At 42.6% G+C, this 17,138-nt stretch overlaps 4 protein-coding genes across 4 annotated transcripts; 1 reads left to right on the top strand and 3 right to left on the bottom strand.

Moving 5' to 3' along the window:
* Positions 1–2,250: 2,250 nt before the first annotated feature.
* Positions 2,251–3,106, bottom strand: MELLADRAFT_87969 (uncharacterized protein; the record flags this gene model as incomplete). Its single annotated transcript, XM_007411175.1, has 5 exons — positions 2,251–2,327; positions 2,393–2,455; positions 2,524–2,700; positions 2,781–2,849; positions 2,926–3,106. The coding sequence occupies 5 exons, from the start codon at positions 3,104–3,106 to the stop codon at positions 2,251–2,253; spliced, it is 567 nt and encodes a 188-aa protein (XP_007411237.1).
* A 1,226-nt stretch (positions 3,107–4,332) lies between these two features.
* On the bottom strand, positions 4,333–6,526 carry MELLADRAFT_87968 (uncharacterized protein; the record flags this gene model as incomplete). Its single annotated transcript, XM_007411174.1, has 5 exons — positions 4,333–4,373; positions 4,470–4,848; positions 4,910–5,109; positions 5,174–6,231; positions 6,315–6,526. 5 exons carry the CDS (start codon positions 6,524–6,526, stop codon positions 4,333–4,335), a joined length of 1,890 nt encoding a protein of 629 aa, XP_007411236.1.
* A 4,381-nt stretch (positions 6,527–10,907) lies between these two features.
* On the top strand, positions 10,908–11,719 carry MELLADRAFT_64080 (uncharacterized protein; the record flags this gene model as incomplete). Its single annotated transcript, XM_007411360.1, has 5 exons — positions 10,908–11,027; positions 11,069–11,134; positions 11,222–11,385; positions 11,442–11,674; positions 11,712–11,719. 5 exons carry the CDS (start codon positions 10,908–10,910, stop codon positions 11,717–11,719), a joined length of 591 nt encoding a protein of 196 aa, XP_007411422.1.
* Positions 11,720–12,163: 444 nt separating this feature from the next.
* MELLADRAFT_87967 (uncharacterized protein) lies at positions 12,164–15,052 on the bottom strand (the record flags this gene model as incomplete). The annotated part of the gene is made up of 11 exons (XM_007411173.1): positions 12,164–12,303; positions 12,396–12,747; positions 12,850–13,478; positions 13,560–13,648; positions 13,714–13,809; positions 13,875–13,888; positions 13,952–14,059; positions 14,119–14,165; positions 14,249–14,321; positions 14,390–14,924; positions 15,039–15,052. 11 exons carry the CDS (start codon positions 15,050–15,052, stop codon positions 12,164–12,166), a joined length of 2,097 nt encoding a protein of 698 aa, XP_007411235.1.
* Positions 15,053–17,138: the final 2,086 nt, after the last annotated feature.

Here is a 17,138-nt window from a genome sequence, read left to right as displayed (position 1 = left end):
GGGCCATGAGATTCTCAAGGACATTTTTATTTCTAAGAAACCACATACCTTTGTCAATTCTTGTCCAAAAGCCTTGGTTGCTAGCTCCATAGAATGCCACACGTGTGATAAACGTACTTTGCTAAGGTCTCAAATCCATAGCTCTTGAATGGAACAAGTTATCAAAGTTTGAATAAATATACACATTCTTTGTCCTGAAATCTTTGGAAGACTAGTTACACATCCGACATCTCAATGAAATCTCTGGATGAAGTGTTCAGCTTTCCAATGGACTCAAAATCAAAGGGTTTGGTCAATAATTGTAGAAGTTATGGGTATTATTATAAATCAAAATCTGTTTCAGAATTTCCTGAGATAAATTTCTGCAGTTGTTACAGGTTGTGATTTGATGAAAATGAGGGTTTATGATTAGTACAGTAGTTAAAGTCTACTCTGTTCTACCCCTGAACACAGCCGCCCCCGTACCCAAACGTTGGCTGTTTATGAAAAAGAAATAGTGTGGGTGGGAACTGGGAAGAAGCTCTGTTATACCACTTTCACCACTTTTTTCTAGTAGATTTTTGAACCAAGCCATCCAGCCCTCTCAGCACCTCAGAAAAATGGTCTTTTCTAACCAGAAGAAAGCTCAGCAAGCACATCAAGCACATCTACTCCTTCTGCTCAACTGTCTTTGCTCAGATCTTTTTGGTTATCACTCCTTTTTGTCTTGACTATTGGTTGTTGATCTTTTTTTACTTGTCAATTCCTTCTTTCTTAACAGTCTTTACTTGGTCTTTCTGAATTGTCACAATCCTTTTTCTCAACAATTCTCAACACTCTTGTTTCGATCCCTTTTCAGTTGTTACTCTTCTTGCTCTCAAGTCTCTTGACTCAGGTTCTTTTCACTTGTTGCTCTTCTATTTCATAACAGTCCTTACCATGAAAGTGAATGTTTTGTGGGCCCCTTTCTATGATTTCTTGCCTCTTCTTCATTTTAAAAGTCAAGAAGAGGCTTGCTGCACCTCATTTGAGGTTAAGACATCAAGATCAAGCAAGAAATAACATCAATTAAGGTTATGATAACATCAATCGAGATTGTGATTGAGCATAAATTGAGAACGCTTTGATCCAAAATGATGTGCCAGCAAAATCTATCTTTGAGCAGGATCAAACACAGGTCACCCACAGATCCATCAAGAACTGGTGCCCTTACAACTGCACCAGGCAAACTTAGTTGGGTCAGGCATTGCGTGTATGTATCAGCCCCTCCCAGGTACTTAAGTGCTTAAGTACCTGGCCTAAGAATCTTAAGTGCCTAGGTTAAGTAGCTTAGGTACCTAGCCTATCCTTGGGCCCAAATGTTGACCATTTACAGGAAAAATAAAGATCAGTGCCTCAGATCATCCCAAGAAGATATGGATTGATGAAGCTTGACCTTCTGATTCTACCTGTCTAGGTATTAGCTCAAGATAATGGCATTGTGTTCTCTGTTTTTGAGCTTGAAATCAAAATTTTGTTTGGCTGGTGGGAAGGTAGTACACAGTAGACTTTACCTACTGTAATGATGCATCAACCTCATGTACGGTTTCATGTGTGGAAGTATCAGTATCAGGTGACATAGTTGTCCAACTAATTGTTTGAATGCTTTTCAAGTCACATTTTCTTCTGTCCTCAGCATTCTTGATGTATCTTCTCTTTGTTGGTTCAACTTCTCACTTGGCAGCCGTACTGTATGTGATGTTCCATTCCAAATGAAGCTTACTAACTTTCGTTCTTCATCAAATTCATGATACTTGGTTTCATTTGTTTTTACGCCTAACTGAATACTGATGTTCACTACATGTTTCATTAGAAAGTATTTTCAAAGTCTTTACATTTTTTCACAATATGTTTGTCTATAAAACTGCAAGTCATCTGAATGACAGCTCAATATAGTTGCTGGAGAAAGCAAGAGAAACAAAAAAATCAAAACAGTTTTGTTATCTCGGTATGAAGAAAGCTACACATATTTTTCTTTGTGGGGTTGCCCTTGAAGCAATTTACACCCCATTTGTGTCACAAGATTTAGACCTGGCCTTTGTTTTCTTTTTGGTTTTATTACTTCATGTCTGAAAGAAAGAGGACGAAAGAGAATATTTACAACGAATTTTTGTTTTTTTTTCTGTAAAGAAAGTGGTACAAAATTTTATAACATACTTTATACAAGAAAGTTTTACATATAAGAATTACATCAAGAGGGTATAGAGATAAATGATGATACTTTGATACGTATCAAGCTTTGTGTGAGAGCCAATCATTTTTGTGTTCGTCGTGAGTGTTCGGACCAGATTTGACACACTCTCCAAGGACTGTGAAAAATAAAGTGAACACGTCAGAATCGGAACACCAAAAAGGAAGTAGATGAAAAACTGACCAGTCGGTCGAATTATTGTGTCGCACTTCATAGTAGGACTTCCAGGTGTATCACGACAAAAGGCTAAAATTATATGAGACCATCAATATGTGCACCGTTTGGTGACAATAAAAGGAAGTTTTGGAACTCACCTGAACTAGCCGCTGCTTTTGATTTGTCGTCTTTGGTTTTGTCATCTTTGGCTTTGGCATCTTTGTTTTTACTATCGTCATTTTTCTTGCCGTCGTCCTTTTTGTTATCCGTGAGTGGAGATGTGTAACCTCCCTGACACTTGGAAGTTTTTTTGGTATTCCCGCATCCTGAAGCCTCTGTTTTTTCAATGGATTGTAGATTGATAATCAGTTTTCATTCTGACAGAAAATCTTGAAGAGGACAAAGCGTTACTTACCGGCCTCTGTCACGATTTTTTTGCAAAGGTAGACGTCGTTTGGCGCAGTGTTTCCTGTTGTACTACAAGCTAAAGATAGAAAATTATAATGATTAGAACATCTAGATCTTCATTAATAGAAATCAACTGAGGTGAAAGAACTTACCATAACCGGTTTGTTTGATTTTTTGTGCGTCTAACCAAGTACCGTGGAATGTCTTGACACATTTCTGTGTAAGTGTTGGATCGATTCCTGCTGATGGCGGAGTCGTAGCGCCTTTGACCGCACAAATCGCTATTGCGAGGACGATGTTGACAATCAAAGTTTTCATTGTGAAGGAGCGCATGATTTTTGACAGTGAGGTGTTTCTTTGTTGTTGGGTCGATTTAATCTCGTTTGGCGGCCTTTTTTGAAGTTGATAAGGTAATGAAGATGCCAATAGTATTTACAATTAATTACTGTGAAGGATAGCTGGAGAAAAGGGGTTGGAAGATGAGTGGTATGAGCTGATGGGTCTGCAAAATGAAACAAAAGAACTGCCTATTTGTATGAATCATCAGATAGCTTGATGACTCACGAGAATACATCTTTCAGCGCTGATTCAGATCCAATTTGATTGCCTAGTCGCCCAATTGCGCTGTTCCTGAATTCAAATCCCTTGGAACGACATAGCTTTCGAAGCAAATGATGCAGCACCTTGTAAAACCCTTTCTACGTAGGTCTACCAGGTTGCGCCCGGCATGGCATTTGACAACCCCTGGAAGAAACGAAATAGTAACATACTCATAGCTGCCACGCTACGAAAGTTATGTTAGGACAGCTGATGTAAAAGAAGAAGACCAAGTCATTTGCTAAGTATACACTTCTACTGGGCTTGCGAGCTTGTATTGGAAACAAGCTTCAGACGAGATGTCAGTGAGTGTGTCTACCCCGAGGTTAGGAAACACGAAATGTGGTATTTCGACACAAGGCAATTCACAACACATCAATTTGAACGCCGTGTCTCCATATTGGCACCATTGAATCTTGCGTTCATCAAACATCACAGACTCCAAGCCTTGCTTGTATCCGAAGCACCACTATACATTTCCAAAATGCGAGATTATGAGTCAATTATCTGACCTCATCCGGAATTCAGGATTTAGATGTATCTTCAACTTCAAGCGTCTTCAGACTGTGACTTTCGCTATCACTTGGAAGACTACGGTCATCTTTAGCCCAATATATCATTTGAGAAGTTCTCAATTTCTTCACTCAGAAGTAGGATTACCAGCAAGGCCAACTCGGTTTAGAACCCTTTGCATCATTTCCAAATCGAATCTTTGTACAGACTGGTATCCTTTTATGTTCGAGATTTTTCTGATTTTTCTCGGTCCTTTTTCGCTTCGAACACAAAAAAAAACTTGATTACTAGAAAAAAATGTATTGAAAGAAAGTCACAATAAAGGTTCAACATAGATGAAAGCATGATATTCAAGAAGATTGTCAACTTGAAGAAACTGATACGAGAAACCTATCGTTTGGATTAAACAAGCCCATTTATAGAAAAGTATATCACAAAATAAATTTCAATCAGGGATCCATTTCCATCCCAAATACACCCTCAAAATGCTCTTACAATTCTCAAATCAATGTTAACAAGGAGACCAAAACTAGAGACAAGGTGGCATAGAATGAATATGAATTGTGGAATGAATAAAAACCGTCACTGGTTGAGCTTGAAGTCCCGTTGCTGGATTGTTCACCGGTACTGTCACCTCCGCTTGATGCATTGGCAACAGGCGGATAAGTTTGAGCTGGAGGAGTGGCTGGTGGTGGGTTGGTCCCAGTAGCGGAAACAACCGTAGGAGGCGCGGTATCATTGTTGGAAGGAGGCGCGGTATCATTGCTCGAAGGAGGCGCGGTATCATTGCTCGAAGGAGGCGCGGTATCATTGCTCGAAGGAGTAAGTGGTACGGTCGGGTCAGTTGGAGGGCTCCCAGATGTGATGGTGCCGTTTTGATCAGGTGGTGGTGCTGAAGCAGCACATTTAGGAGGTGGACTTGATGCTGTTGCTCCGTCTCCTGAGAGTTTGGTACAAGAAGGATACTGAAAACAAATCGATCTGTTAGCTCCACCTCCAAGTTATTTCATTATGAATTCTACTCACGGGACTAGCACAAGTACTGGTCTTTGCGATAGAAGCAAACTCCGAAGCTGTATGACCTGATTCTGGCGCGTTGACAGCGAAAACCATTCCACTTGTGCAGTCGTTCTGACCGGCCGACATAAACCAAAGAGGTTTGCTGTCATCTGTGATTGTGATTTTCCATTGAATTCCGGTGGATTTTGAGGCGTCATCGACTTTGACTGATCATGAAAAAATTCATTGAGCAACCACGTAGCAAAGCTGTTGCGTTCGGAATGAACTTACCTAAGCCCGAGTCCAGACCTGGGCCATCTTGCGATAGTGTCGAAGGGTCGGTATAATTGGTGGTCGATGGTGTCGAAGGGTCAGTAGGATTGGCAGCTGTTTGATCAGATAATGTTGGATTCACGGGAGCTGCGATTGCATTGTTGTTGGGATCGTTAGGCGTTTCTTGAGGAAACATGCTGGCTCCGTCGATCTGAGCTTGACGGCGGGAGATCGGGTGTAGCTCTGAGCTGCGTTTTTGACGCCAGTGGTTTACCGAACCGTCTTGAGGAGGTGCATTGCCACTGTTCACTTCGGCAGGTGGTGTCAAGGCGGTCTCGTCAGAGGAAGTCGTATCAGCGTTGGCATTTGAATCGGGGTTCTGACTTGAGTTTGCGTTCGTGTTTTGACCGCAAATCTTACAGACCCCATCTTCGATCTTACACTTAGTGGTAACGGGCGATTGTTGCTGAAGTGTGCAATCAGCAGACATCTGACATGCACCGGTCACTTCAATACACTTCGCATCGCAAACTTGGGGAGGTTGTGTATCCATTCCGGTACCCATTCCAGAGCTCACGCTAGAGACAATCCCTTCATTTGCGGCTGGAGGAGCTACAACTGGGTCAGTTGGTGGTGGTTGTTCGCTCGAGGTGATATTCGGAGTACCTCCTGAAGTACAATTCACAGCGGGAGTTGCATTGGCTGGTATTATTGGTGGTGTGCCCAGACCTTCGGATGGGAAAGATGTCGGCGAGGTTTCAGTAGGGACATCTGGGGAGGAAGGTATATCAATTGAGGGGGGAGCTGATGTGTTCGAGGAGGAGGTTGGGTAATCGGATACCGATGATACAGGCGGTGGTGTATCCACACTTGGTAATGCAGGTTGAGTACCACCCGTGACATTAGTGGCAGATACGTCAGTTGGAGTTGCGATAGTCGGATAGGATGATTGGGCAGAGGTTTCTGTTGGCACGCTTGTACTGAGCAACGGGGGCGGAAGTTGACACAACGGAGTTGATGCCGATTTTGTCCCAGAGCAAGGGTTATCGAAATGGGTTTGAGTGACGGAGTGTCCCCTGGGGTACGGAGAGATAAACTAGCAATTAGCAAACCATCACCTGGACGAGCATGTAAAGCGGACGAGGAGGAATTTGCTCACCCTTGGAAGAAAACGAATGTGATTGTGTCACCTTTCTGAGCCTTCACATTCGGCGGTTCAAAAGTCAGGCCATCTTTTGCGACGTTAACAATGTGATTGTTTCCAGTAGAATTTGAGGGCGTCTCGGAACTCGAATTTTGAGCTTGTAAGCTTGACATCGCATGCGAGAGTCCCAGCGCGACGGAGAATGTGATCGACTTGGTCAGATACATCCTAACTGTCCAAGCGTTGAAGATTACTTTATTTTGGAAATTGTACTTGGATCTAGGACGATGGATATATAGCATGAGCTTTCAAAACTTCGATCGATAGGCTAGAAATACCCAATCAGCTGCTTACCAGTTGATGAAAGATATGAACACTTGAAACGAAAATTAGAAAGGAAAGACGGGCGGTTGGATGATATATAGACCAAGAAACTAGATACAATTCCGAGAATAGAAATGAGAAAGACGAGATAGATAATATTATTACGGGCAATGCGCTTCAATTAGACCACGGTTTACTGCGCGTAAAGATGAAGGATGGCGGAAAATCGATTGCTTTCAGGAAAAATGACTTGACTTGGGGACAGACAGCGACGGATGAAGAGGAGTCTTTGAATGAATTATGGCCACGTGGTAAGCAGCGAGGAGTGTTGACCCAAACGCTAGCGGAACATGCTCTATGTCCTGTTGGATATGGTGTTGCACGGAGGTTGAGCAACCAGCAAGCAACGAGCAAACTTCTAGCCTAGCCAGTGCAGCCAGTGCCTGCCGGCGCAATCTGTAAAATTATAATTCAAAGTTGTAGAACAATTGGTGAAGTGACCATCGGAATTCTTGCCCGTCGACTAGGTGATGATACCAATAAACATCAGAAGGTGACCTTTCAAGCTTCCAAAACGAGGCACGTAACTATAGCTAGCATGTTTTGAGAAGTTCGGCATCCACAATCTTTCGCCTCTCTCTTCTTCCATGCCAAATCGTCATATCGATGAGCTCGGACTGCGGTGCACGGCATCACGTATCTTGGGATTTCCATGGCTAGCAATTTCTTTACAGCTGTTTACAAAATCGGTGTCATGTGTGCAAATTTTTGATCACTTTTTGGTTGAACGCCACGGCCCTGTACAGCGGATACAGGGCTGTACAGGTGGTGTTTGGGTACCGGCTGTGCACCACTTGTGGTTACATAAAACCCGGACATCTTTCCTGAGGTCCCTGTTGGAGATCCCGCCACGTCACCCTGTCGCTCCTCCTACACATCCAACCTCGACAGGCCAGATATCATCCGGACTTCCGTTCCCCCATTCCAAATCGCCACTTCCTACCTCGCATCCCCACCGTCTTCAGCGTGATCGGTGCAGTCACTTTCAAGGTCAGACCAGCTCACCCTTCCATAAGTCCGATCCCTCCTGCTGACGCTTTGTTTGATGACCTCAAAGAATGGCTCGAGTGCCAAGGATTTGTCCGAGTCAGTACGAAGCCAGCCTTAAGGTGTTGGCCATCCAATACCTTAAGGAAGGCAAAACAATCGCTCAAGTTCAAGCCATACTGAAATCTCCGGTGAGCTCACGCACCATCTCACAATGGCACGCGTTGTATCGAAGGACGGCCGCCGTAGTTCGTAACCCTGAGGACTACGCCACACTTGGGAGGCGGTTGATCTTGTCGGACGAGGACCGAGATTTTATGCTGGAGATCCTAGACGGCAATCCTGGTCTTTACCTTGACGAATATCGCCATGCTGTGTACCGCCGGAGTGGAACATGGATCTCCCTGCCTACGGTGGCCCAAGACCTCAGAAATCGCCTCAACATCTCCCTCAAGAAGTCTCGGACCGTACATCCCTCACAAAGCCCTTTGAAACGAGCCCAGTATTTACATGCGGTAGGTGCTTTAAACCCAAACATGCTGGTTTTCTTAGGTGAGATTGTATACTTCTTCACCTATTGCTGGACTGTATATTTCTAATTATAGTCTTTGTGATCATGATGTAGATGAGTGCGCAATTCAGGAGCGCTTCCTGAAACGCCAGTTCGGTCGTGCCATCATAGGCCATCGTACCAAACGGGTCCCTTGGAGTCGAGCGGGCAAACGGTTCTCCCTGCTTCCGGCCATCTTCCAAGGCGGCGTATTGGCGCTGGACTGCCAGGAAGGCAGCTACCTTCGTGCCGATTTCGAAGGTTTTCTCAAACACCGACTGGTAAGTCCCGATGTGTTTTCCACCTCTCCACACGATAGGCAAACTGACATACCTTGGCACCCAGTTCCCTGTAATGAATGCTTACCCGCAAGCAAACTCCGTCTTAGTCATGGATAACGCCCACATCCACCATGGAGGTAGGATTGCAGAACTGGCCGCAGAAAGAGGTATACGCATATTATACCTCCCTCTGTATTCTCCCGATTTCAACCCGATTGAGAAAGCGTTCAGTGTGCTCAAGTCGCACTTCCGACGTACTCAAAGTATCCAACAAGCTGCAAACAGTGATAAGATCGATATTATTGTGGACAGGACTTGGGAGATATTCTCCGGGGCTCTTATGCACCGTTTATACGCTGTTTGTGGATATTGGTTGTAGTTATTCCCTTATTTGTTCTGAGCGCAATCTTTTTTGAGTTCTCAAAGATTTCTCTATAGTTAAATGTTAGGGATTATCATTTCCATTGTTTGTAACGAACTATCAAGACAACGCTTGTCACCTGTGAAAAGGAAGGCTGTAAAAGTTTCGAAAGTGTCAAAAGTGATCCCTGAACGCTGAGTCGGATTAGATGACTTTAAGAGTTGGAAGACGTTAGTTTAAACGTTTTTCACCTGTGGAAAGCAAGTCTTTAAAAGCTTAAAAAGTGATCTCTGAACGCTTACTCGGATGAGATGACTTTAAGAGTTGTAAGATCTTACTCTCGGATGAGATGACTTCAAGAGTCACTTCAAAAGTCAAGAGTCAGATGTCATTTTGGTCATGAGCTCATGATCGAAATTCGCTCAAGAAGAGTTTTCACTGAATATGAGAGTGAACTCGCACAGGGGAAGGTGTAGTTCTGTAGGCAGCCTGCAGAGTTTTCACACTGTATGGAGGAACTCGGCTCATCGATGAGATGAGCCTATGGCCTCAATGGCACAAAGACAATCATTTAAATGAATAGCAAAGCACGATTTATTTCAGGGGATGTGACATGACATGTCCTAGAATGATAACACCAACATGAGCATGTCTACGCCCATCACATGCAGACAAATGAGTGCTTACTGAGTTGCGGCCATGCGTTGGGCCTGGAGAGCCTGGTGGCTGCGAGTCCGGATCGCCCGCGACATGAGATCAGTTTTGTTCGCGGTTGGCCTGAGAAACAAAGAAGGTGACAATTAGACCAATGGGGTACAATCATTGGGGAGAAGAGTGATAGTGAGCGAAACAATCAAAACTACGCACGATGGCACTTGGGATAGTTTTCGGTTGCCCATGGTGGTAAAAGGTGTGTGGTTAGGAAATATGTAACGGTTCGAGCAGAGTTTATGACCCTTTCTGGGAGAAATCAATCGGAATGACGCCATCTTAAGGAGCTTGAGAGGTGATGTTCAAGTTGTGGTTCACCAAACAAGGACCACGGCGACCTAACCACTGGAGGTTCGACCGGAGGGGTATGCTTGAGGTGGAGTCGAGGCGTTCAGATCCAATGGAGTCATACCGTTGCCATGAGTCGTTTGGGTCTTTCTGTGAATTGGAATGCCAAACAAGCGGGCAGACTAAGCAACCTGTGGAGGAATCGAGTTGAGGAGATCAGGATTCTTGGGGGCTGATGGCATACGTGGTGTGTTGGACCGGAGGGTGATTGAATGGTGGTCCAAACAAATGGACCACTAATCTGAGGCGAGGGCGAGTACAGGGTAAAAACTGGAGCAGGGCAGTTCACGTGGTGCACAGCCGGTACCCAAACACCACCTGTACAGCCCTGTATCCGCTGTACAGGGCCGTGGCGTTCAACCAAAAAGTGATCAAAAATTTGCACACATGACACCGATTTTGTAAACAGCTGTATTCGTATCACTGGCACGACTCAGATTGAATGTAGGATTACAATATTCGTTGAATAAATAAATACAATCTACGGACTACACAACATCTTTCAAGACGCTTGTCTGACTCCTGGCGTAACAAACCCACCTGGAACGCCTCAACCCCTCCGAGGTCTGCCGTCGTAAATGCCTCAGGAGTCCGAGGGCACCAGTCTTGTCAACTATAGATTAGGTAGCGGTCAAGCAGCCCGGACTTCCATGATAATGAAATATACCATGGCTGCGACCAGAACCACGAAAGTTATGAGCACTGCCCATCTTTCAGACCCCCGCCCCCTCAGAATAAGTTATGAGCCCTCTTTTTCTACAAGCTTAAAAGGCTTTCCGTAGTGAAAAGCAGTGTGTCATTTACGACTGTTGTTCACGCGTAGTTCACTGTTCATCTATGTTGCCGGACAAGGGTTTTCGTCTGTCAAAGGCAGCCTCAATAAGTGTAGAGCAGCCATATATCAGGCCACACAAAACAATCCACTCTGAGTCTTTGATTACAAACAAACATCACGCACCGAGATATTGACGCAATGCTTACTATCAATGAGCGCAGAAAAACCTATTGTTAAAAGCATGCCAACTCAAGCTTTTGTACTCAGTTATGTCCTAGAGATCTTGGAAGCTGATACAACGTCTTTCATATCCACTCGAAATCAATCCAAAGTAAGTAAACCTCAGAGTCACCATTTACTCTCCTTCCACAGGTCATCCAGCGCAAAAAAAGGTTAGGCGTATTGATTGATGCCTTTGAAGACAATCGTGCTGAGGGGGTCACATTTACAAACTCCAGCAGTAGTGCTGAGTCTGAGACTCTGATCCTTGAACTTAGTTCCAACATCTTTGACAAATTATAACAGCGACCATCTCATCCGATTCCCACGTCCTTTGCGCCACAAATCAATCGAATTGATCTTCACTCTTCAACTACTTGGATCATTGGCAACAATCCATTGAGCCTTTCCTGTAACTACGTCTCCATCCAACAAGTCTTCAAAATGTTTTCTCACAGTGAGAAAGAAGTGTAGGCGTTCTTCCTCCCTCCTCTCAACTACCCCTCGTCAAAACTGATCATTTCAGTTTGTTGATATTTTCGATCATTGCTATTCTGACTAGTGATCAACGCCCATCGCGACGTCACAGGCGCAAAGCCGAGTTCTTGTCACTAACAGCAAAGATCGCGGCTGTTTTATCAGCAGCAAAGGAAGGAAGACCTATGAAAAATATACGAGTCTTAACACTCGTCATCCAGGAGCCAAGGAACCCAAATCCTCTTCAAGGAACATCTAGTTCAATTGTTGAATCTGCAACTGGTACGTTCAATCGAACTTTTTGTACCAATCATAACAGGTCTGTAGGCTTGTTAATGTCAAAGAGATGGGCGTTCCTCCCAAAATCAAAGTCACAATTGGAAAAAGGTTACATATGTCCAGAATTTGTCAAAAATAAAATAGAAGAAGATATCGCCAAGATGAGGAAAGGAGTAGTCGAAGTCTTAACAAATCATCAATTGTTGGAATTTCATGAATTCGTAAAGGAATGGCAAAAAACAAGATCTTGCCGGAGTTCATGATTCAGAATGTTTTTTTTATTGATGAACTCTTATAGGACATTTTTTATTTTTTCTCATAGACTTTACCTCTACCCATCGATTACCTCTATAATTTATACTCTGCATCGCGTCCCCTGCCCTTCATGTATCCAATGTACATCTGTTACATTTTGTCCATTAATTCATTGCCTTGGTAAGATTGCCTCCTCGTACCCTCCTCTGAGTTAAATCCTAGAAAATTTTGTACCCCTCAAGGGATCTTCCTGACAAGTTCCATCGTGTGATCATGGAAAGAAAGACTGGGCGGATGTTGCTGTTGAAGCAAATGTTGATCAAGTCTAATCCAAAGAGATTCAGTCCCAGAAGCCCATAAAGCTGTTCTCTCTTCCGCTTTTTTATCAATCCACAAACACACAGACACACGTGCGATCAGTATGACCGCGAGAACAAATAAGAGGATTCCAAGTTTTTTCATCACTTACGTTTTGAATCATCTGGATTTCCATAGATGACTAAGTTCCCATCGCCTCCTTGAAAACAACAGCGTGTCTGACAGTTTGCTCGATCCATACTTTTCACTTGACGATTGAACTTAGAGAAAAACTCTGATGCCCAGATTACTGAGCCATGTGGTTGATCAGGAAGCCTGCCTTGGTGAAGCACTAGATTGGAAGTATCAGGATCCAAGTAAAGGTAAGTAGGCTGTGATGGCCTTGGTGGGATGATCGGAGGTTGTGAATCTCCGTATTGCGGTCTTGGAGGAATTGGTGGTGGGCCGGTAACAGGTCCAACTCTTCTGGGTTGATGAGGTGGTATACAGATATATTGACCGGCCTGATATTGAATGCATCCATTGCAAAATTGTGAGAAAAGTCAAAGAAGATACCTCGACTGCAACACAGGAATCAGATGGGGAATCAAGATAAATTCCCTTACTACCAATTCAAAACTACCTTTTTGAAAAACGTATTCGGAAGCCCAAGCTACACAATTATCTTCAGTCCATAAGACTAAATATGGAGACTGATCAGCAAGAGTTAAACTAGCTCTTCCCATTTCCACTTTGACGTCCAGATAATCCGTAGGATTCCAGATCAAACGACCCGATACATTCTCTCTTATCGTTAATCTTCCATCGCTGCTCAGTGTGAGACTTGCACCGCCGGATGCACCACTACTTCCAGAATTCCAGAGGATAGACTGTGTGGTGTTACATACGGCGACCAAAAGTCCATCATCTTGGAGCTTCAAGGTGATCTTATCGAGAACTATTTGAGATTGGTCGATTGAATTTGATTGAAGATGAAGTTGGTCAGAATCATAACGTAGTTTGCGGAGTGGTCCATCCTCAATTCCGATCAACCAGCATGCTCTTCCTCTTTTGAAATTAGACTGCAAGTCACAATCGACCACTAGATCTGGGTTTGAATTAGCTAGAAACGCCATCGGCGGCGCATTCAAAGGCTCAGGCATGCATGTCATATCTCCAGTGAATTCCGTTCCTGCTGCAATGCTGTTACCTTGGACACTAAAGTGTTTGGCGCCTGCAATACCGATCGCATAACCTATTCAGGAAAAGAAAACCATACGACGATTAGCGAGCGAGCGAGAGAGCTCAATGTCAAAGTTGCTGATGATGAGTTTACCGAAACGACCAGGCCCAAAGATGTTATCATGCACTTGCCCCCCGAAGTTATGTTGTTCTGGACCAGGAGCCCAAGCCAAAGGACCAATCCTATGGAAAACAATACGAATGTCAGTAACAGATTTCTATACTGAGGAAAGAGAAATTCACTAGACCCAATTCCAAGTTTGATATGAGCGCCTTCAGATTTGATAATATTACCAAAGACTCTTGTATCAGTATAATCCATCTCGTATGGACCCGCATCAACCCTGTTGGATCCGCAGGTATATGAGCATGTAGAGCTTTCTAGGGTACCGCCGCGAAGCGTGCTCACATGTTGATTGCGCCCTGTCATAAAGAGTGTGGAAAATCAGTTTTTGAGGAAAGTAAGAAAATAAAATTTGCGCTTACCAAAAGGTTTTGAGTACGAGCAATTATAGTGTTTCCAGTACAGATAGTGCCGGGGGCGCAAAAGAGAACGATCGCGCCGTCCGTGGCATCCACGATTTCGTTATTGGCCTTTGAGAGAAAACGACATTACCAATTGTGGAGATAAAGTAAGGAAAAGCGAGGCTGACTATTAGCCCGTTGCGACATGCTATACTCAGCCCATCGGCCCATGGACCTAGAAGAGTGAGTACGTGACGCGCCAATTGTTTAGAGTCAAACCGATCTGAACATAGAGGACATCTCGATCGTGAGACATACCGTTTGGGGCCGGTGAGCCTGCAGGGCCAATTTTATTACCAATGACACGTCCACCTGAACACATATTGAAGAGCTGTTAAGCAAATCATGATAAGACAGATTGACAGGAAAATTAGAAGAATACGATCAGAAATCGCTCACATGTAAACATGACCAGCCACGAGGATGTTTAAGAGTGCAGTATTGTATCACTGGATCCTTTGCTTGCCGACCACCACACACGATCAGAGCAGTGCCATTTTCGACCCAACCCTTATCGGGTCTTCTGCCATCGACTGTGAGATGAGAGATCTTCACGTAATGGGTCTCATAGAACGAGATAGCTGTTGGATCTTGGATTGTGTGAAGTTGGGCTTGAAGTGATGGATCGATCGGGTAGCCAAAAGTACTGAGTTCTGATCGATTTGTACTAATTTTGATTAATGTTTCTAGTTCCCAAATACTTGATTGTGCCAATTGAATGATGGTTCCGGGACCCCCTTCTTCGAACAGTTGGGTCAAATAAGCCGCAGGCCGATTTAAGAATTCAGGTGGTAGGTCATGAGGATGAAGACCTTTTGGATATTTGAGGTTCAGGGTATACATTTGCGGTTCAAGAATCACGGGATATGGGCAAAGATCACGGATGACCACTTGAGAAACTCCCTGTATCCCTTTTAGTGATACAACTGTACGTCTCAAGCAGCCAGACGCGTTATTTTCCCCAACAGCCAGGGATTTCACTGGAGCGTAAAATTTAGCAGGCTAGCGTCCAATTTGGACTGTACATGGATAGGCTCACAAGGCTCACATCTGCTCACACATCTCTCCGTTGAGAAGCGAAGGTTATCATCAACTGTAAGTCATAGCTCCTGGCTCAAGGGTAAGCGAATTACACTTAACAAAGTGGCTCTCTCGCAAACAAAGCTCAATGAGTTTTGCTGAGGGAGGTACTTGAAAAGTATGTTCAATTAGAAGACTCTCTCATTTTACAAAATCTTCTTCCTAAGATCCAGCCTTTCAGAATTATCACCTTTCTCATTCATACCTTTGAATCTGACTGATCAAGACCATGAATCAAACAAGAAAAATAATATATAACTAGTTATGTACTAACCAAACCTTTACCCTTAAAGCCACGATTCTCTACAGATGTGTGTGCATCAGAGGAAGTGGAAACAGTGAATCAATGTCCTTTACAAATACATTTCAAACCTCATATAATCATACAAGAAAACTTTATCAAAGGTCGGAACCATCTGCAAGAAAAATACATGGATAAATCCTCAAACAAAAAACCCGCAAAGATCCAAATAAACCAAAAATAAAAAACGGCAATACTTTTCATTAATAAAACTTTTTCAACATCCTCAACTTGGGTACGGAGTTCCAATCAATCCAACTTTGAGGATCTTCAGTAATAGATTTAATAAATGATTTGATGGGTCCATTCACATATCTATCAATTGAATCTTTACCTACAGTTTTCTTTCTTGATAATTCTCCATAACTTTTACAAATCGTTTCTGACATTATACCTAAATATTTTCGATTTTCTATTGATATTCCTTCTTTTATAAATTTCTTTATGACTTCTGTGTTGTATAATGACAAAAAAGATTGTTTTTCCAAATCAGTATCAATCTATTAGAATTAATTGGAAAAATTAAACTTGAAAAGAAATACAAACGAACCTTGGATGATTTGAATCCTTTTGACATCAAACTCATCTTCATCCTCGTCTTCAATAATCTCCTTAATCTTTTCCCAAGGTAAAATCTCTTTCTCGACCTTGATGATCTCCTTCGTAAATTCTTCTTGAAGATGAAGTTCATGAATGACAAGACTTGAAAACCATAGTGAAATTGAATCTTCTTTAAGTTGATTATGTTGATTGATCCTTTCTTTTTCGATCTTGATAGTTAGTGTCATATATTTTATACCGATCATAATCTTTATCATTTCATCTTTGATTCCAACGAAGTTGGTTCCATTCTTTTGATCTTTGATTTTCAGTTGATTCATCCAATTTTCAACTTCTATTCCATTCCTTCTTTTAATCTGATCTAATCTTGCCCAACTTTCAATCATTTCATTCATCTCTTCCTTTTTCATCTCTTCCAAGTTTCCCTTCGAATTAATCATTAAAACAAGATATCCACAAATCGGTTTCACTAATCGATCTTCAATCACTGCAATCAATCCGTTTTCTCGTTTCTCCAAACTTGCGATGTCTTTCCTTAATTCGATTCCTTCATCTTCATCTTCATCTTCATCGGCTTCTAATCTTATACTATTTTCGCCTTCTTTGAGTCTCATCTTCATCTTCTCTAAATTCTCGATTGCCAAATCTCGTTGATCCAAGAAAGTTCCAATTATTCGATTTGCAAGTCTTCCGATTGATCCTTCTCTAAAAATCTCATTTTGATTCAATTCAATGGACCAAGCTATTTTTATCAATATTCAATCAGAGAGAAAAAGGTCAAAAATCAGTGTGCAACTCGATTCAGATCGTGATTCAGTAAGATCACTCACCAGAATCTAACCAGCTTAAATCAGGATAAACCCATTGAGATTCAAATCCAATGAATTGCTTAATCTCAATCTCCCTCCAAACCTTCATGACTTCTTCAACAGTTTTCAAACACTTTTCAATCAATTTAATCTTTTGTTGAACTCCTTCATTGATATCTTTTAATTTCCTTACTTCCGCTTCTTTATCTCTAGAATTTGAATTAACCTTATTAAATCCATTTAATCTAACTTTCACGGCTTTTTTCTCTATATCAAGTTCATTAAATTCTTTAGATAAAACTTTCATCGGTATTGAAAACTTTTCTACTAAAGCGTTCACTTTGAATTCACACCAAGGTAAAATCTCAGTGGATTTTTTCCATATTTTAAAATGAAA

The sequence above is a fragment of the Melampsora larici-populina genome (genome assembly GCF_000204055.1).
Source record: "Melampsora larici-populina 98AG31 unplaced genomic scaffold MELLAscaffold_24, whole genome shotgun sequence".
NCBI classification, from domain to species: Eukaryota; Fungi; Basidiomycota; class Pucciniomycetes; order Pucciniales; family Melampsoraceae; genus Melampsora; species Melampsora laricis-populina.
Note: the sequence above shows the minus strand (reverse complement) of the source record. Positions and strands in the feature narration are given on the sequence as shown.